General features: G+C 44.6%; 1 protein-coding gene across 1 annotated transcript in view; it reads left to right on the top strand.

The window, feature by feature from the left end:
• Positions 1–21,912, top strand: part of TGFBR2 (transforming growth factor beta receptor 2) — a 69,540-nt gene that overhangs the window by 41,011 nt on the left and 6,617 nt on the right. The window contains exons 4-5 of the mRNA XM_083578067.1: positions 9,347–10,152; positions 11,425–11,566. Of these exons, the coding sequence (XP_083434193.1) occupies positions 9,347–10,152; positions 11,425–11,566 (948 nt within the window). The remainder of the gene's footprint in view (positions 1–9,346; positions 10,153–11,424; positions 11,567–21,912) is intronic.

Raw genomic sequence — 21,912 nt, 5'->3', positions numbered from 1 at the left:
TGATTTACTGTAATTCTGCAGAACACAGTTTGTTCTCGGAGCGACGTGATCTTCCCTCTCCTACCCATTTATGGGATTATGTAAGCTTCAGAAACAACTAAGGTGAACTACTAAGGCTTTAGATGCTCGAAAGGAGTATGGGAAGGTAAAAAGCAGGGGAAACATTTCACAAGCAAGGGGCAATAGGAAAGGAATTTAAATAATTTCCTGTGTACGAACTTAGCACTGTAGCTTGCTTATGAGGCCACCCTTAGATTTCAGTTTAACCTTGCCATGTAAGTGTTAATGAGCAGAGAGGATTGGAATATCCAGAGCACATCAATGCATTCATGCGCCTATACATGCACAAGAATTCTAGACTGAATAATGCCCCCCAAAACAGAGAGGTATATGATGTTTGAGAAAGGTGGTGTCCTGGCAGTGACAAAGGAGGGGGCACAATAAATTGGTGGTGTGAATACCATATTTTTTCCATGTGTATACCCCTGTGTATAAGATGACCCCTATTTTTTGGGACTCCAAATTAAGGAAGTGGGGGGGGGGGATTGCCCAGAGTTGTTGAGCTTTTTTTTTGGGGGGGGGGATTACTGACAATCATTCACCCTCCTGACCGCCACTGCCAACTGCCAATCGCACGCCTCAACAAAGCCACCAATCATCTGCCCACTCACCACCAGCAGCCGCCAATCGCCTGCCCAGTTACTGCAGCAGCAGCCAATCGCCAGCAGGCCTTGCCAGAGCCACCAATCACCAGCCCAATCGCCGTTTACAATGTCCTGCTCGTGGCTACCACCAATCACCCCCCCCGCACTATCCATGTGTAAGACAACCCCCAATTTTTAACATTCTTTAATAAACCACCGTCTTATACACGGAAAAATGCGGTGTTTGTTATATTTTGGAAGGTGGGCTGAGTTATCGTCAACTGTATCTTCCTGTGCACCATTAAGATTGATGGTCACTAAACCATAATGGAGAACAGGACTATGAATGGTTGCGAGTCATTATGGCTGTATCCTACAAGATGCCGCCCACTTCTAAGGGATACAGGATATATCCAACATCGGCAGTTTCTGCTGGAAAACAGGCCATGGCCCCTTGGAACGTGGGTGGCACTTGCCTTTACACCTCCCAAAGTAAATATTATTCATTTTTGCTCTGAATTGTATCATCAGTTTTAATTCAAATAAAAAAGTGTGCTTTGGCTGTTGGGAACTTGGGAAACTGTGCTCTTGATTATTTTTAAGGATGGATCGTAAGCGCAGTGTAATTTCCTTTAGAGCTGGAATTTACAGTATTAATTCGCTTAACGTCATTCCAAGAAGTACTACGTTAAACCTCAAGTGTTAAAAGGGTTGCAGCCTGTTATTTGTACAATGAGTTTGCTCATTTGGTTGTTGTTGTTGTGTGTGTGTGTGTGTGTTTTATATAGTTCTCGGTTCTGTTTATAAGCTTTGCACCAATGGCATTAAAACATCCTCAACAGTATGTAACTGTAGGTCAGACTGACGTTTACCATAATCGGAAGGGACCCTGCTAGCCATATGGTGGCCAGTAGATTGCCATGTTTGGAAACACCCTGAAAATAGGCCTTTTCAGCTGCAGTGCTAACTCTCTGGAATACTCTCCCAAAAGAAATCCAGGAAGCTCTTTCTGAGGCTCCAAATGTCTTCTAAAAATCCAGTTGCTCTCCTAGGCCTGTTTGGATGCTTGAGGGTGCTCTCCTGCTTAGGTGCCATTTGAATTTATGGAGCAAAGCACTTATTGCATTCTGGTCTTTATTTGTATTATCTTATTTGTTTGTATTGTATTCTGATTTTTTTAAGTTACAGATAGGTAGCCGTGTTGGTCTGCCATAGTCAAAACAAAAAATTTTTTCCCTTCCAGTAGCACCTTAAAGACCAACTAAGTTAGTTCTTGGTATGAGCTTTCGTGTGCATGCACACTTCTTCAGATACACTGAAACAGAAGTTGCCAGATTCTTCTATATAGTGAGAAAGTGGGGAGGGGTATTACTCAGAAGGGTGGTGGGAATGGGTGATTGGCAGATAGCTGTGATGAGCCTGTTGACTACTCTTAACGACTGCAATGGGTCTTACAGGAAAAAGCAAGGGGTGAGAAGGTGAAAAATGGCTTTGTCATGTATAATGAGATAAGAATCCAATGTCTTTGTTCAGACCAGGTCTCTCCATGGTTTTAAGTTTGGTAATGAGTTGCCATTTTTCACCTTCTCACCCCTTGCTTTTTCCTGTAAGACCTATTGCAGTTGTTAAGAGTCGTCAACAGGCTCATCACAGCTATCTGCCAATCACCCATTCCCACCACCCTTCTGAGTAATACCCCTCCCCACCTTCTCACTATATAGAAGGATCTGGCAACTTCTGTTTCAGTGTATCTGAAGAAGTGTGCATGCACACGAAAGCTCATACCAAGAACTAACTTAGTTGGTCTTTAAGGTGCTACTGGAAGGAAAAAAAAATTTTGTTTTGATTTTTTTAAGTTTCTACAAATGCTAAGGATTGGGGGACTCTACCGAAAATGTTAAAGCGATGTATACATTTTCTTAATCAATTATCCAATGCACGCCCCATAAGAAGGACTTTGGTGGATCAGGTCATCTAATGTACCTCTGTGTTTTGTTTTTCGTTTTTCAAAATACTGAAATGGGAGAGTGGGAAGAGGAATCTCATTTATGAGGATAACTCCTCTCGTCCTCTGAAAAAGCAAAATTTGCCAACCTTGGTACTGAATTCTATAAAATGAAATAATCTTGCCCTGGCTGACGCACGTGATAGAATTTGCACTGCTAAGACAAAAGTCTTTAACGCTGCAGAGTTGTCACAGAAGAGATTTCAATAATTGCAGGTGGATCTAACTAACACTGGCAAAAAAGTAATTTGGGGAACTTACGCAGAATCAAACCAGAGGTGAATATAATAATGGAGGTTAATGTGCATCATCTGGGGAAATGTAGCCAGTCTAGAGTGATCGATTTGTTCCAGAAAATTATTAGCAAACAGTAGCAGATAACGCTAAACGTATACAAGTTGAAGGATACTAGTTATACAAGTTAGAGGATACATTATATATATATTGTCTTGTTTCTTAATAATTTATCAGCACTCAACAAAACAGCCTTGGATACTTTAATAATCTGTTGCAGTTTTAACATCTGCTTGCAACTGGTTTATACTCTGCCACGATAGGTCCATCTGTTACAATAGTCCATGAGTGTACAGTTATTATCAGAGTACCAGTATGATCCACTGTCCCCAAGATTCCCTGCCTCTAGGGGCAGCCCCTACCCTAAAACCCACAAAAACCCCAGAAGCAAGCGAATCCGTAGTGCGATGCTGACACTGAGGCTACAGTTTCTAAATATACTTGCCTAGTAAGCTTTTCAAACACATTCCAGTTTGCAGCACATTGAGAGTCGGAACAGGCAAGTGTGATGGCTGTCTTTGTACACACCTGAATTGAAGGCAAGGAAGTCCAACAGAGCTATTTTTGTTCCATCGTTTCCCCCCCCCCCCTTCTTACCTGATGTTCAGTTACATCCATCTAAAGCTGTCGAAAAAGAGAATTTTGTTATTTAAACAAAAGTACATGAATTTAAGTGGCTTGGGCTTGAATTCTGGACACCGTGTCATTTGCATAGGCATACTAAATGTGATTAAGAATGACTTGCATTACTGTTTCAGCTTTGCATATTGGAGAGTGGGGGAGATGAGAGATTTTTTACTACCACCACTTTTTGGGAGGAATGCTTCCTTTGCTGCTGGACTATGTTGGAGGGTCAAAGGCAGGGGTCAGCAACCTTTTTCGGCCATGGGCCGGTCCACCATCTCTCAGACCTTGTGGGGGGCCAGACTACATTTAGGAAAAAAAATATGAACGAATTCCTATGCCCCACAAATAACCCAGAGATGCATTTTAAATAAAAGCACACATTCTACTCATGTAAAAACACCAGACAGGCCCCACAAATAACACAGAGATGCATTTTAAATAGAAGGACACATTCTAGTCACGTAAAAACATGCTGATTCCTGGACCGTCCGCGGGCTGGATTGAGAAGGCGATTGGCCCCTGGGACTTAGGTTGCCTACCCGTGGTCAAGGGCAATTGCTATACGAAAGTGGAAGATCACAGACAGGAGATTACATAAGGAACAATGTTGGAAGGGGTGTGTGATAATGACAAAAACCCATGTCTGCCGGCACCTCGCCATCACGTTTGACCAGGAGGCCCTGTTTCGTAACAGTGGCGTTCACCTTTTGGACATGGGCATTGATTTTTGGCAGGCCAATATGTGGAGGGCATTAAGTGTTGGTTGCAGGTGCGAGGGTGTTGGTGGCGAGCCTTTGGCTTGATTGGCAGTTAGGCATTGGGTAAGCCTTATTATAGAGACACGGGTGGCGCTGTGAGTTAAACCACAGAGCCTAGGGCTTGCTGATCAGAAGGTCGGTGGTTCGAATCCCCGCGACGGGGTGAGCTCTCGTTGCTTGGTCCCTGCTCCTGCCAACCTAGCAGTTCAAAAGCACGTCAAAGTGCAAGTAGATAAATAGGTACCGCTGCGGCGGGAAGGTAAACGGCGTTTGCATGAGGTGCTTTGGTTCGCCAGAAGTCATGCTGGCCACATGACCCGGAAGCTGTATGCCGGCTCCCTCCGCCAATAAAGCGAGATGAATGCCACAACCCCAGAGTCATCCACAACTGGACCTAATGTTCAGGGGTCCTTTTACCTTTACTTTAAGCCTTATTATGGGAGGGAAGGTTTTTCCTTCGCCTGCCTCTCCCCGTTAAGGGTATCCCGTTAAAGGGATCCAGGGGTGTGGTTCCTGTCTGAAGCCTGGGCGTGGCTAGGGCCATGCCACAACCCTAACGGTGACCCTGGGGGTGCTCAATTGATGTATATCATAGGGATCCCCTTTCTGGTGGTTGACCCTTAAAAGACTTCCTGCAGTCGGACAGGAGTCAGGATATAGTCTTGCTTCACCCAATTGCCTAAGACAAACCACTCACATCTGTAACCAATAAAGTTGTGGCCTTATTTATCCCATTAATCCAATATACTTGTGTTTGTGTATTTATTTCGGGGGGAGCTAGGGAAGCCGGGACATCGCCATGCAAGCAGGACCTGAGTCCCCATTTGGGATTCCCAGCAACTGTTAACTAGAAACAACGGCTTTGATCCAGATTCCATCATACTTCATTAGACTCTGAGCTTATCCACACTTCTGCTTGTCTTGTTCTTTCAAAGCATGGATCCGAACCGTTTTCTCCTTGTCCCGTGCTTTCTAGGCAGTTTTGCCCCTATTGCTTTCCCCCAGAAAACTCGCTCTTTGGTACTAAATTGGAACAAATAGCAATCCGCAGAAAATCTGATTGCTGTTTCTTCCTATTCAGCACTAAACCATGGGTTTCCTTGGGGGAAAGTGGTGACGTGGAACAGAAGCATGAATGAACCTTAACTCAAGTCCCTTTGATTTCAATGAGTCTACTCTGTGCTTGAATTAGGCTGCCACCTGTTGAATTCAGTGAAGAAAGTCCCATATATGTGGATGTAGGATTGCGGCCAAAGTCTGGATCTAACTCCATATCCTAAATTATACCTAGTCTTTTTCAGCCTAAAGGCCAGATCTAGTACTAACCCACCCTCTGTGGGCCATTTTTGACGGATGATTCCTATTTCAGCCTGCCTGTGGTTTTTCAGTAAAAGCCAGCAGCCGAAACTTGTATCCAAGATAAGCCTCTCTGCTTGCTGCCTTTTAAAGAGCAGGCGGGGGCTTATCTCTGAGTGTAGCACTGGGGTTCTTAATGCTAAAAACAAAGATGAGAGATCTCTAATATCGACAATTAGTGCTTAGATGGGAGATACCAGATTTCTGTGCCAGACGTCAGATAACTGACAGGTGGTGTCAGGGCCGGATTTAGGTTTGATGAGGCCTTAAGCCAGGGGTCAGCAAACCTTTTCAGCAGGGGGCTGGTCTGCTGTCCCTCAGACCTTGTGGGGGGCCGGACTATATTCTTTGGGGGCAGAAATGAACGAATTCCTATGCCCCACAAATAGCCCAGAGATGCATTTTAAATAAAAGGACACATTCTACTCATGTAAAAACACGCTGATTCCCAGACTGTCCGTGGGCCGGATTGAGAAGGTGATTGGTCCGGATCCAGCCCCCGGGCCTTAGTTTGCCTACCCATGCCCTAAGCTACTGAAGGCAATGGGGCTCTTTATATATATCCAGCTGTCCTTTGTCAACAACAAATTGTCACTGTTTTTTGTGTTGAATATATGCTATATGGTTATTTATGGACCTAATATGTATCTAAAGCCATTTGCGCATAACAAAATATGTATTTTATCAAAGTAATTGTTGAACTTATCTTATGTTTTGGAAATGTACATCCAGGTTTTTCCCCTTTAATTTGGGGGGGGGGGGCTAAGCTAGCTTGTTTAGCTTATATTGGGTGGCATGGCTTGCCCCAAATGGCCTTGCAAGCCAAAGTCATACGCCTGGTTAGACCCAGGGCAGAGAGCTTCACCTCCTGTGTCCTAAATCAAGGGTTTGAGTCCTGGAAGACCTGCTCCCTGCCTTGCGGGCCTTTTCCCACCTGGCCTGGGAGGGAGGTGTCCTGATTGACTCCAGCTACATGAGCTGAGGCTGCTGAACAGACTCTTGGGTTTTCTTTAGGGATTTTGTTGCTAAATTTGTGGTCCTAAATTTTTGTATCTTTGTTTTAGACCTTATTGTGATCCATGTGGAAATGGTTTGATTTGGTTGCGTACTTTTCAATGTTCCATTTATTTATTTTTTATGACTACTTTTGTCACATTTGCATCTTTGTGTAATTTTTCCCCATGTTGAAAGCCACCTTGAGCTTGGTTTTAAACCATGGAAAGGCATCATACAAATAAAATTATGCTTGTATGTATGTAAACCAGTCAACCAGCAGACTTAAAAGCTGGCTTAGAGCCAATAATTTCCTTTTTAAAAGGCCATCGCCAAGGCAATGCATCATTAACCAAGTAGCCCCAAAGATCTTCAAAGCAGGACAGGTGTGATGTTCTTCTGTTGCTCAAGAAAACTGCTTAGTTGCTTCAATCACAAACTACTGTAGTTTTCTCTCTGCCTCTCTTTTCTTGCTGCTTTCTGTCCCTTTTCCACCGCTAGTCCTCACTTCCTGTATGATATCTTTCCTCTCTTAAAGTGACAGACATTCACAGGAGCTATTTAGAGATGAATCTGGACTTTGCTTGTTTTGTGACTCGCTGCTGAAAATGATTCATTAGTGGCAAATTCTGGTGTACTATTCTGTGCCAAGGAGCAGGGTCAGCCATCATGGGGCAATGGGAGTACCCAGAGCTGGCAACAAATGCCCCTTCTCTCCCACAATCCCAATGTGATGTCCAGAATTCAGCCTAGAGGACAAAACAGTTCCTGGGCTACATGCAACAAGCTGAGTGTGTATTGTGGTGCATCTGCTGCTTGGCAAATGCCATGAAAGTGGTTCATAAAAGCCCGAGTGGACAGTTATCCAGCAGCTGGCATGCTGAAATCCCGTGAAGCCTAGTTGAGATGAATGAAGCTTTCCATCTGAGACCCCATTTAAAGCGGTTGAATATTTTCGCTAGGCCACTAAATGTGGAGTAGTCATACATTTCGGGTGACATTAAATAACCCAGGAAAAACCCCAGTAAGTGTTTGTCTATGCTGAACCCATCATCCCAGGGACTGCAAATCTTTCTTTAATTTCAGACAATTCCAGCAAGAGGGGGTGTTAAACACTCCATTTCCTTTTTTTGCTTCTAATAACCGTTCTCCAAGCAGTTTTTCTTGTACAAAAAAAGGTGTGTACCAGGCTATGGGTTGTTTTTTAAAACATGTAACATGTAGTTCAGCCCTAGTTTGAATCTTCATTAATTTTTTTCCACTTCCTTAACTTGTGTCATTTTGTAGGAAACTGCTGACTTGTTATTATTATCATTATTTTTTAAAAAAGCTTTTATTCTCATTTATGCATGTGTGCATTTGTTTCAGCATCTCCTCTCTTGATTACATTTTAGTTTACTGGGGAAAAATGTTTAATATTTTAATACAGTAAAATAAAATAGTTGAATGCCTCTGTGGTATTCCCCTAAGCATTTTGGCTCCCCCACCCTCAAAATAGTTGAAATTTCTGTTGTGAACTGAATTGCTAGATAGAAAACGCAAGTATGTGATGACACAAGCCGTTCATTCCACTGTGGTTGAAAGTTCCATTGTGCCTCTTACTCAGACTAGATTTTCAGCTGTTGAGAGAGAGTTTTGCATGCACACAAACACACACGCGCCATAATCTCAAAGTATACATCTTGCTTGATAAACTAACTTGGTCATAACAATAATGATGACACATCCTTTAGTCTAGACTAAACTTCTTACAGCTTTTTATTGTTATTTTTTAACAAGGGGCTTACGAAACAAAGTCTTTCTGTGACAGCTTCCTCTTTTTCTAAATACTGTCACATACCGATAGCGACAAGGAATTATAATCTCTGTACAGGTTCTGGCTAGAATCACTTTTCGCCGGACTTGCGGCAGTGAGAAATTGGTCCAGACCCACATTCTGCATATATGTTAGTGTAAGCACACTAAATTCGCAAGTAAGCAAGAATTGCCCTCCCCTGGGACACAGGTGGCGCTGTGGGTTAAACCACAGAGACTTGCCGATCAGAAGGTCGGCGGTTCGAATCCCCGCAATGGGGTGAGCTCCTGTTGCTCGGTTCCTGTTCCTGCCAACCTAGCAGTTCGAAAGCTCATCAAAGTGCAAGTAGATAAATAGGTACCGCTCTGGTGGGAAGGTAAACGGCGTTTCCGTGTGCTGCTCTGGTTCGCCAGAAGTGGCTTAGTCATGCTGGCCACATGACCCGGAAGCTGTACGCCGGCTCCCTCAGCCAATAAAGCGAGATGAGCGCCGCAACCCCAGAGTCAGCCACGACTGGACCTAATGGTCAGGGGTCTCTTTACCTTTACCTTGTTTTGCCCAAATCTATTTTTACCCAAATAGAGGAGAAAAAGCAACAACAGCATTGCCTGAACTGGTGGTTTTTTTGTTTTTTGCCACTGTATATACAGAGGAGCCCATTTGGTATGTATTCAGTGGGATTTGAGTGGCACCGTTGAATGATGCCTGAGAAACAGACGTTTGACCCCCTTTGGGGTTTGTAGAATTGCGAAGTTTTTGCAGATTCTGGTAGTAGGTTAAAGTGAACTACAGTATTAACTAACAGTAAAATGCCTCTATTGCCGTAGCATCTTTTATCAACGCTTCAGCAATATTATTTATCTCATCCTACCAGATATCACTGAAATACCAGACGAAGACGTGATCAGTGTGATTTCCAAAGTTGCGCTGATAAGCCTTGTCCCGCTGCTGGTGATTGCCAAAGCCGTGATCCTTATCTTTTACTGCTACCGTATCCAGAGGAGGAGGAAGCTGAACAAGGCATGGGAGAAGAATGTGAAGTCCAGGAAGCATAAAGACTGCAGCGATGTTTGCGCCATCATGATGGACGACGACTACTCTGACATCAGCTCCACTTGCGCCAACAACATCAACCACAATACTGAGCTCCTGCCCATTGAGCTGGACACCCTGGTGGGGAAAGGGCGCTTCGCTGAAGTCTACAAGGCTAAACTGAAGCAGAACACATCGGAGCAGTTTGAAACCGTGGCGGTCAAGATCTTCTCCTACGAAGAGTACGTCTCCTGGAAGACAGAGAAAGACATCTTCTCCGACATAAACCTGAAGCACGAAAATATCCTGCAGTTCCTCACGGCCGAGGAGCGCAAGACGGATGTAGGCAAACAGTACTGGCTGATCACTGCCTTCCACGCAAGGGGGAATTTGCAGGAGTACCTTATAAAGCACATCATTAGCTGGGAGGACCTCTGGAAGCTGGGCGGGTCTTTGGCCCAAGGGATCGCCCATCTTCACAGTGATCACACACCTTGCGGCCGACCCAAGACACCCATTGTCCACAGAGACCTCAAGAGCTCCAATATCCTGGTGAAGAACGATTTGACCTGCTGCCTCTGTGACTTTGGGCTGTCGCTGCGGCTGGATCCCACCCTCTCCGTGGATGACCTGGCTAACAGTGGGCAGGTGAGCCGTACGACAGGGGCAGAGGGAGGAGCAAGGAAAAAGCCAAAGCTGGAGGATTTAAAACAGGGCTTGGCAAAAATGTCCACTACAGTCGTACCTTGGTTTTCAAACGGCTTGGGAGTCTTAACGTTTTGGCTCCTGAACGATTGGAAACCGGAAGTGATTGTTCTGGTTTTCGAACATTCTTTGGAACCTGAACATCCAACGCGACTTCTGCGGCTTCCAGTTGGCTTCAGGAGCTTGCTGTAGCCAATCAGAAGCCGCGATTTGGTTCCCGAACGTTTTTGAAGTCGAACCGGTATGCCCCATGGAGGACCTTAAGGTCTATAAATAGTAACACCCTAGAGGTCCCGGACCCTAAGGAAGTCAGATTAGCCTCAACCAGAGCCAGGGCCTTTTCAACTCTGGCTCCGGTCTGGTGGAACGCTCTGTCTCATGAGACCAGGGCCCTGTGGGATCTGATTTCTTTCTGTAGGGCCTGTAAGACAGAGTTGTTCTGCCTGGCCTTTGGCTTGGAATCAACTTGATCCCCTCCCCCTCCCCCTCTTTCCTTTTTCCTTTTTCCTTCTGTGATGGAACTCCTATTTGGGGACTTCCCTGGCTTTTTTCTGGCCCACGTAGGACCAGTCTGGATAGTTGGCCTTGGTGGAGACTTGACGTTTTCATCCCCCCCAAAGTTTTTGATTTGAGTTCCTACTGAAATGAGGCTGCATTTTAATGTTGTATTTCAATCAATTGTTTTTATACCGGTGTTAGCTGCCCTGAGCCTGGTCTTGGCTGGGGAGGGCGGGGTATAAATAAAATTTAATAATAATAATAATTAATAATAACAAGGTACCACTGTACTGTGATGGCTTTAATGTGTTTGGAGGGGAGGGTTTGGACAATTAATTATTGCAAGGGACGCACATCCTCCTCCCTTGCATAGATTCATAGAGTTGGAAGGGACCCCAGGGGCCATCTAGTCCAACCCCTTGCAGCACATGATCTTTGTCAGCAAAGTCTCAGTTTTCAGGATGCAGGGATAGGTTTTGCCCTGTACCCTAATAGCGTCCACAAAATGTGACTCTTCACTCTTGTTTTCCATTTATGAATGGCTGTCAACTACTCGTGCTTACGAGACGTTGAAATACCATTGAGGGTAGTGGTTAAAGCTTGTGATCACAGGTTTTAATAATAATAAAAAAACAAGCACAGAAAGCTCAACGTGTACAGCCAAACGGGTTACTCCATCAAAAATAATTTTGTTAACCATTTTGTGAATGCTGACAGGTTGGCACAGCAAGGTACATGGCTCCCGAAGTCCTGGAATCCCGAATGAACTTGGATAACGTCGAGTCCTTCAAACAAACTGACGTATATTCCATGGCTTTGGTTCTGTGGGAAATGACATCTCGCTGCAACAGTGTCGGAGGTATGTTTCATGTGCTCCTTTGTGGAGTTGTATTTTTATGTGTTTACAGGTTGTAGGAATCCTCCCCCCCCCAAAAAAAATACTATTAATTTACTTAACATGAGCTCTTCCCTTTTCTTTCAAGAAGCCTGGAGTAGTAGTGTGTGATTCACACAGGTGATCTGTCATCCGAACAACTTCCTGGGCTAGATCTGCACCATCATTCCAAGCCATTTCTAAAACCATTGAGCTCCACTTCCTAAAACCTAAATATTTTTAGGAAGCACTGAAAAGAGTATCAATAGGCAGAGATTCCAAAGTGGTTTTTTTTTTTTAAAAAAAAGATTTCTTAAAACTGCTGATGGGTGGGGTACAAATATAATAATAATCATTATCATTACAGTCATACCTTGGTTTTTGAACAGCCTAGTTCTCGAACGTTTTGGCTCCCAAACGATCGAAACCCGGAAGTGACTGTTCCAGTTTGCGAACGTTCTTTGGAAGCCGAACATCCGACGCGGCTTCCGATTGGCTGCAGGAGATTCCTGCAGCCAATCAGAACCCACGATTTGGTTTCCGAACGTTTTGGAAGTCGAACGGACTTCGAGAAGAGATTCATTTCGACTTCCAAGGTACAGCTGTATTATTATTATGAAATCAGACTGTTTCACAAGTCAGCTGGTTCCAAGCTGCTGAGGGCTGTATATGCTGTTAGTCGCACTCTGAACTCGGCTCAGTTGCAAATCGGCAACCAGTACAGGTCTCTGAGCACAGGTGTTCCATGCTGACAGGGCTGGGAGGAAGGTATGTTTTTAAATTCTTCAGATGGAGACACACTTTTAGGTCTTGCAAAGGTCAGTTCTAAGTTTCTGGTTTGACCTTTGCTACTGCTGCTGCTGCTGCTGCTTTGTGTTTTGTTTTGTTTTTGTTTCATGAGGAAACAGAAAAGCTGGTAAGATACTTTTCATCATCATTATTATTGCTTTCCTTCCTTAGCCTTTGGGCTTACAGCATTCCACAGAATGCTCCTTTTAAGGCATGGATGTTCTGTTTGTTGAGGAAGACTCTTTCATCCTTGCTGATGCCTGATGACACTTCCTGTTTCTGTTTGAGGACTCTGGAATAATGTCTAGGGGAAAGACAAGCACTCTCCCAGCAGTGTGCTCCACTCAGGAAGTTGCAGAGCTGCCTGAAATTAAAATAATCGGGCTTTTGTCAGGAAAGATTGGGGGGGAAAGAAGAAGTGTGTGCTACTTTATCTAAGTCCCTTATAAATTTCCCTCCTAAAAAAAGAGAAAAAAGTTAAAAAACAGAAAAAAGGATTCATTGTAGATGATAAGACATCACGTTGCAGCAAACGAGAGTGCAATACCTGTGCCAAACAGGGCAGTGCTGGGGAATTAATAATCACAGAATTGCACGTTCCTGATAAAATAACCTTGCCAGCCAGCCAAAATAAGCTATTATGATGATCGATATTATACCCATATGAGAAATAAAACTAGGGCAGCTTTGCTAAATGAGATGAAGCAGTGTGGATTTCCCAGAAAAGGTGCAAAGTGCAGCAATCTTATGTATTTATTTTTATTACATGTATAGCTCGCCCTTCCTCCCAGAGATGCTCAGGGCAGCAAACACTCAAAAAAGTTAAAATAAAGCAATTAAAAATGTAGTAGAAATGCCTGGGTAGGCAGGAATGTGTTTAAATTTCTTTTACGCTGCAATGATGAAGGGAGGCAAGCACACTTCACCAGGGAAGGCATTTCACAAACAGGGAGCTACCACTAAGAAGCCGCTGTCATTGGTCCATGTCTATTGGTCGACAGCCACCCAGAGACACCACCAACAGAGCTTCCCCTGCCAATCACAAGACCTGAGACATGCTGTTGGAAGACATGCTGTTGGAAGACATGCTGTTTTTAGGTACTTGGGTCCCAAGCGATATAGGGCTCTCTATTCTAGTAAAGGTAAAGGGACCCCTGACCATTAGGTCCAGTCGCGGATGACTCTGGGGTTGCGGCACTCATCTTGCTTTACTGGCCAAGGGAGCCGGCGTACAGCATCCAGGTCATGTGGCCGGCATGACTAAGCCGCTTCTGGCGAACCAGAGCAGCACACAGAAACACTGTTTACCTTCCTGCTGGAGTGGTACCTATTTATCTACTTGCACTTTGACGTGCTTTTGAACTGCTAGGTTGGCAGGAGCAGGGACCGAGCAATGGGAGCTCACCCCGTCGCGGGGATTCGAACCGCCGACCTTCTGATCTTTTTTTTAAAAAAAATAATCTTTATTAACCGGCCAATCAAATCAAATTAAATCACATCACATAAATTCCGAATTACAAAGCCGAATTTTAAATTTTGTTGGGGGGACCCATATTTCAAGATTTGAAGGGGGATTCTGATCATCTTCTTGCTACTGCGTTAATGTCCAAATCAGTCCAAATCAGTCCAAACAGAGTTCATAATTCTATCCAGTCTTATCTTGCTGTTTCCACATCACATCTTGTTCATATATTTTCTCTTTTTTCTTTATGATCTCTTCTGATAGTCTCCTTAAGCCGATAAACACCAATAATAATCCTGTGTGAATTTTTCCGTTCTTCCAATCCTCAAATCGAGATAGTTTCCATATATCATCGCCTTCATAGATAACATCGCTCTTTCCATCATTAATCTCGCAAAACTGTCGCTCTTAAGTCCCACTGAGGAGTTTCACCCACAATATAAAAACAGCTCTATTTCTCTATTTCTCCTCTCAGACTTAAGTCCTCCGACAGAACTTCCCAATATGGCGACGGCATTTTTAACTGCATCATTCCAAAGCTCTTATACATTCCACGCTCTTCTTAAAACATGCTTTGGTTCGAAAGTTTATCTCCATACAGCCTTAAATCCACAGCTTAAGTCCTTAAAACGACATTTCTGACTCATGAGGGGAGGGGATTCTTGTTTAATCACATAAGGAAAGAAAGGAAAGTTTTTTTCCCCCTCCCCCATCAGTCATTTGCCATACCGAGTCTTGGCGTATCTTCTCATGATTTCTCTTGTTCCTCCGACTCGTCTTATTTTATCAGAGATCTCTTCTGTTAGCAGTCTTTACTCCCCCTCCTTCCTCGAAATATGTGCATTCCTTCATCCAAATTGTTTCTTTTGAAGTTCTTGCAGCTAGTGGCGCGGATCAGGGACGGCGTCCAGGAGCACCGGAATCCCACAGGAGGGCTTTGTGCCTAGTGCCCCCATCCCCACAAATTCGGGGGTGGTATAGGGCACAGCAGGCAAGGCAGTCCCCCCCACCATCCTGGGGGGGGGGGTAGGGAGGCTAATTACTCCCATCATAGCCTCCAAATTACCTCGTGTGGGTCGGAGAGATGTTATTGTCAGCCATCTTCCGATGCGCCCCCTAGTGGCCCCCCCGCCGGCCTTCTGATCGGCAAGTCCTAGGTTCTGTGGTTTAACCCACAGCGCCACCCGCATCCCTCTATTCTAGTACCAACACCTTAACTGTAATGGTAGAATAGTAACAATATAAAATTATAACAACTGTAAGCATGCAAACTGTGAAACATTATGCACCTGCAGTAAGACAGGAAAGTATGCAGGTATAAATAGACCGACCGTTCACTTTTTTGATGGGATATATGTAGGGAACAGTTCATGTGGCAGAATCTCGGGAAATGCGTCTCTTCTAGACTATAATGTTTGTAGAAAATGTCTTTCCCTAGAAGGATGGCATAGTTAGTCTCTTGCAGCGAAAGCAATGAAGTGCTTTGTGGCTCCTTTTGTGGCATATTTATTATGTCATAAACGTTCGAGATTATAGTCCACTTCCTCTGAAGCATGAGTGTTATCCTTGAGTTACAGGAATGCGTACGCATGGCTTGAGGAAACCGGCGGGAGGGAGGGGAGCGTTAACAATGAGGTCAGAGGGAAACAAAATGCCGAAAGCTATAGACAGTCATACGTACCTAATTATCTGCGGTAATTCACAAAACAGTTGTTAACACAGGCATCCTGGCATTGATAAGCCAATGATTACACATAATGTGTTAAAAATCCTTTGCCTTGGTTCAGTCCACAAGAGACTACATCAAACCTCTTGTATTGTAATTTAAGCATGTTGCAATTTCCCTTTGAAATTCCTTTGCCCCAGGAAGGCAATGCTAAAGTCACTTACAGAGACTGTGCCTACCCATGACACTAAGCCAGAGCTTCTTCTTGGCTACAGATCATGGCTAAGGAACAGTGTTCGAAACTCCCATTGTTCTAGGCGCTTTTTGTGACAGGGAATTTCATTAGCGCCAGCAGTTTCTGAGCTCTGGGCGCAATACTGAGCCTAAGATTTCGGATTAAAACGGCAGAGTGGAAGGAAAGGGGGACCTTTTTCTCCCTCCCCACTTCCAGCTACTCTCTGAAGACTGGAGAAGAGACCCTCTTAAGAATATTAGGGGGTGGGCAGGGGAAGGACTAGACCATGTGAAAAACAAACATAATATTTTAGCTGCAGTTCATTCATTTTCAGCTTTGCATTCTTGTTATAAAAAAGCACCCCTAGACATTCCGTTGTTGTGCCCATAACCTTGGTTTAAGGTGCCATTTAGCTCCCAGCTTTCATATTTCAGTCTCTAACACTGTTAAGGAAGAGAGACAACTTAACCAAGATCTGTTGCTCAGACAACATGCAAAGCCAGTCTTGGCTTAGTTACAGGTTCGAGTTAAAAAGACTAGGGTTGAGCAAAGTATGTGTTAGCCCTTCTCCAGGAGCCAGGACATTCACATGGTCCTGGTAAGCCACCATTTAGCTTCTTGTGATGTGTGAACCAAGCCAATAGCTTCTTGTGAGGTTGAAGTGCGTTCTTGTGAGGTTGAAGTGCTCTAGTTGCGTTCACCTCCGGTTTTGTATCCTTCGGGATACGTACATGGCAAACCCAGAGTATTTTTCTGGGTTTCGCTGTGCGCGCATGCACAAAAGCGCTAAACCACGCCGCATGCATGCGCAGAAGTGGCAGCTCCAATTGCAAATTCCTTGGGATGCGACCAGAGCTCTGGAACGGATCCCGTTCACAACCAGAGGTGCCACTGTATTGCTATTTCTGATGGCAGATTTGTACCCATTTATGTATTCTTGCATAGAGACGGCCTTCCTTGTCCTGTGTAGAATGCAAAAGGGCATTGCTGGCGGATGATGGCATATATCACACCGAGAAGAGGAACAAGTGACTGAAGCCCAGATGTTGCAGATTAAATTGTTAGGCCCTGAAATAATAAAAAAAAAGGTATGGTGTTGACATAGTAGACATGGAAACAGAGTTGCCATCTGAATCTGCCACAGGGGGCTGGGCCCTGTGTCCAAACCTCTGTTATGGAGGGCCTGTTGTTGCTAGTGAGTAGTTGTGTTAGGGTTTGGGGTTGTTGTTTATTTTGGCAGGAGGTGTTCTATAAGAAGGAACAAGCCCTACCATTCAAAGCCAGTGAGAGGGAAGCATCATTGTCCAATGTGGGCTGTAGATCATTGATGGTTGGAGTGTCAGCTGGGAGCTATAAATGGCAGCAAGTAGCATTCTATCATTTTCTCTTCTACTTCTGTTCTTTAGTAGATTATTCCTCAGTACTATTCTGCCCTTTGTTCTGCTGTGGCACTTTGTTGGGTTGATATTTTAGCCTGAGGAGTATCTGACATAAGTTCTTAAGATGGGGTTCTGTCTTAAGTTCTCCGAGTTGTGAACCTCTGTTTTAAATTCCTAAGTTGTAAGTCTCAACAGATACAGTTGTGTTTCAAGGATTGACTTATAGGCAATGGATTTGTGGTGTGTTCTCTGGGTAGAAGCTGGAAGCACATAAATACACATTGTGGTCAGATGGCTTCCTGTTGTGTCCAGAAAGTGAACCTTTTGCATGGACTGGTCTAGGCTCAGGTTTACGATGGGATGAAAGTTATTGAAGTCCTGGTGGAACTGATCAAGTGTCTCTTGTCCACAAATTCAGGTGATAACAATGCCATCTATGTATCTTAGACGTAGGAGGCTTGTTAGGGACAGGAGCTAAGAAAGTTTTGCAAGTCAGCTATGAATGTGTTGGCGTCTGTGGAGCCACATGACTGCCCATGGCTGTGCCATTAATTTCTCCCCCAAACATGTTCTCCCCCAAGCTGATTGTTGGTGAGTACAGAGTTTGGTATCTAGACGGGCTGAATCTCCACATCTAGCGGTAATAACCCTCATAGATTGTAGCCCATCTTTGTGTGGGATGTTGGTGTAAAGGGCCTCAAATATCCATGGTAGCTAGTGTGGTGTTTTCTTGGAGATTGTCCATGAATTGGTAGTTTCCTCAGAAAATCAGTAGTATCCCATGTATAACATGGACTTCTGGTAGCATATGATATCTGAATAGGGTCTGTCTATTCAGACACTCCCAATAGTACCCATGCCTGAAACAATAGCTGTCCACTATTGCCTGTTTGTGTATTTTGAGCAGTGGATAGAAGATCATAGATTTGTAGAGTTGAAGGGGACCCCAAGGGTCATCTAGTCCAACCCCTTGCAATGCAGGAATCTCAACTAAAGCATCCATGACAGATGGCCATCCAACCTCTGCTTAAAAACCTCCAAGGAAGGAGAGTCCACAACCTCCTGAGGGAGACCGTTCCACGGTTGACTAGCTCTTACCACCAGAAAGTTCTTCTTGATGTTTAGTTGGAATCTCCTTTCTTGTAACTTGATGCCATTGGTTCAAGTCCTACCCTCCAGAGCAGGGGAAAACAAGTGTGTTCCCTCTTTCATGTGACAACCCTTGAGATACTTGAAGATGGTTATCATATCTCTTCTCAGTCTCCTCTTTTCCAGGCTAAACATACCCAGCTCCTTCAACCGCTCCTCATAAGGCTTGGTTTCCAGATCCTTTATCATCTTGGTTGACCTCCTCTGCACACCTTCCAGCTTGTAAACACCCTTCTTAAATTGTGGTGCCCAGAATTGGACGCAGTGTTCCAAGTGTGGCCTCATAATACAAGTGTAATCCCAATAGCATCTTGGATTCCAAATATGTTCACCCAGTTGAGCCATGCATCCTCCACTGGCCTCCATTTTGTCACCGCAGCCATTAAGCTTGCTTACCCAGGACACTTGACACTTTCCCCTGCAATGACTCAGACCTTTGCACCTGGCCTAATCCTATCCCCTTACCCTCCAAATCTGTAAACTGACCCTTGGGAATGTTCATAAAAGGCGGGAAGGTGGATTTTTGTGGGAGAAGAAAGAAACAGCAACAAGATTAGCAATTTGCTTGGATAGTGAAGCAGTATCACTTTTTAGATGGTGCGTTAAACCCCATGCAACAAAGGGGTTCTGTATCTGGGCTGGGAATGAAATTGTGAAACGGTGCAGGTACATTTCTTTTCTTTGCAAAGCCTGGGAGGCGAAGTGAAGATTTTGCCGAATGCAGTTTTTGGAGTATCCCAGCCCTTCATAGCTAGTGTTGACTTTAAACAGAAAACACACATGGCGTTTAATCTGTATGCTGACACTATAAATAGCAGTGTCGCTGAAGGTGAAGAAGCAGCCTAAGAAGAAGGCCGCTCTGTTACTTGCTGAGGAGCTGAAGTGTGGGAAACGGGTATAGTTTGCTTGATGTTTTGCCGGCATATAATTTAGAAGTCATATTTAGAAACTCAGCAACTCTGCTTTGGGGAAAGTTCGAACTGCTCCACTACCCTTTTAGCTTGGCATTTCAGTCAGCACAACAGCTGTGTACCAGATGTTACGCTTTGTGAGAAATATAATTTCCATCCAAGCATTTTGCCCTTGCAGCCGACATGGATACTGTGAGAAAGAAAAGCACGGGGAGAGTTAAGTGATCTGACAGGCCCTCTAAGAGCTGCTTATTTTCAAGTCCTTTGTTGCCAGCATATGACATCAGTCAGAATCAGCAAGGTTACCAGGGAATAATCTGGAAAATACCTTTCAAAATGGCCTCTGTTCCTTGAGCTGCTCTAAGTAATTGTGCACTGCCTGAAAGATTTGCTGGCTTGACTGAAACACTGCTTTTGGTTAAAGCGTAAATGTACAGAAAAAATGGTACACAGCTGATTGCGGGAAAGAGCTCTGGAGTTCTGAGGCTCAATATTTTTGAAAAGCACTAGTTCTGCACTTCATTTTAAAAGCTTCTGGTGTTGGAGCATAAATCTGTGGTCAGTTTGTTATTGCCTGTATGAAGCATTGGGTCAGATTTCTGTGGAGAAGAGGGAGCTACCTGCCTGTATTGTCTACCATAACTTGAGATTCGTGTGCTTTTAATCAGGAATACACACAGCAAACCTTTGCGGAAATGACAAAAGAAGAAAAAGCCAATATATGTAAATTTTAGTTTCAACACTTAATTAAAATTATGGAGAAGACTGGAGAGGAAGCATGACCACTGTATTCCCACAATTCCAATTATATTTCTAAAACGTGATGCTTTTAAAACGAACTGTCTTCCACTAAAAGAAAATTAAGCGCATCAACTGCAATTCTGCCCCCGGTTAGATATCCCTTGTTGACTTCTGAATAGGCGTTACACAGAAGTAACAACCATATGCAAGGGGTGGTTGTTGTTGTTTTAACAAAGTTATTAGCTTCCTCCCTTTTGTCAGAAGTAAGCTTGGCACTTTTAAAAATGCCCTTTATTGTGCTTCGAGTCACACTTGCTTCCTTAGGCTGGCTCCAGGAAATACGGTTTGTGTCTGTTTTTTGTCTGTGCTTCAGTTCTGTCCCACATCCTTTCATGTCAAAAATAGATAGTGGAGAATTATCTCGCCCAGCCTGCCTGATATATATGTAGGCTATCAGTGCTCAGCAGCAAATTGTGTGTTCGGTGATTGTATGGTGTCCATTGGAATATAACCCAATCTATACTTTCTCGTGCAAAGGTACAGAAATCACAGGTGCCAGTTCTGACAGAAGCCACAGTGGGACAGTCGCTTTGTCTGAGGGCCCCTAATAATAATAATAATAATAATAATAATAATAATAATAATTTTTTATTTATACCCCGCCCTCCCCAGCCAAGGCCGGGCTCAGAGCGGCTTACAAGCAATAATAAAAACAAGATGAATGATTACAACTTAAAAACAAAAATAAAATACAACATTAAAATAATGGAACATTAAAATATTAAAATGTAGCCTCATCGCAGGAGGAGAAGGAAAAGAAAAAAGAAAGAGAGGGAGGGAGGGAATCAAATTGGCTCCAAGCCAAAGGCCAGGCGGAACAACTCTGTCTTACAGGCCCTGCGGAAAGAAATCAGATCCTGCAGGGCCCTGGTCTCATGAGGCAGGGCGTTCCACCAGGCCGGAGCCAGAGTTGAAAAGGCCCTGCCTCTGGTTGAGGCTAATCTAACTTCCTTAGGGCCTGGGACCACTAGAGTGTTGTTATTTATGGACCTTGAGGCTCTCCGTGGGGCATACCGGGAGAGGCGGTCCCGTAGGTACGAGGGTCCTAGGCCGTGAAGGGCTTTAAAGGTCAAAAGCAGCACCTTAAATCTGACCCTGTACTCCACTGGGAGCCAGTGCAGCTTGAAAAGCACTGGGTGAATATGCTCCCATGGCAGAGACCCCGTGAGGAGCCTTGCTGCAGCGTTCTGTACCCGCTGGAGTTTCTGGGACAGCTTCAAGGGCAGCCCCGCGTAGAGCAAATTACAGTAGTCAAGCCTGGAGATGACTGTTGCATGGATCACTGTGGCCAGGTCGGGGCGGGAAAGGTAAGGGACCAACTGCTTGATGCGGCGAAGGTGGAAAAATGTCACCTTGGCTGTTGCTGTAACTTGCGCCTCCATGGAAAGGGAGGCGTCAAGGATTACACCCAAACTCTTAACGGAAGGCAATGGCACTAATCGGGCCCCCGCAAGAGAAGGGAGTTGGTCCCTCATCCCCATGCCATCCCGACCTAGCCATAGGACCTCGGTCTTCGAAGGATTTAGTTTCAATCGGCTCCCACGAAACCATCCAGCCACAGCTTCCAAGCATCTGGTCAGTGTGTTCGGGGCCGAGTCGGTGTGGCCATCCATCAGCAGATAGAGCTGAGTGTCATCAGCATATTGGTGACAGCCCAGCCCAAAGCTCCGGATAATCTGGGCAAGGGGGCGCATAAAGATGTTAAAAAGCATCGGGGAGAGAATTGCGCCCTGCGGCACTCCACACACCAAGGAGTGGCGCGACGACATTTCCCTCCCTAGTGCCACCCTCTGTCCCCGACCAGAGATAAAAGAGCACAGCCAGTTACGGGCTATGCCCTGTATCCCCACGTCTGCGAGGCGGTGGTCCAGAAGATCATGATTGACCATGTCAAAGGCTGCTGACAAATCTAAAAGGATCAGCAGTCCTGACTCGCCTC

The sequence above is a fragment of the Podarcis filfolensis genome (genome assembly GCF_964270895.1).
Source record: "Podarcis filfolensis genome assembly, chromosome: 12".
In the NCBI taxonomy this organism is placed as follows: domain Eukaryota; kingdom Metazoa; phylum Chordata; class Lepidosauria; order Squamata; family Lacertidae; genus Podarcis; species Podarcis filfolensis.
Note: the sequence above shows the minus strand (reverse complement) of the source record. Positions and strands in the feature narration are given on the sequence as shown.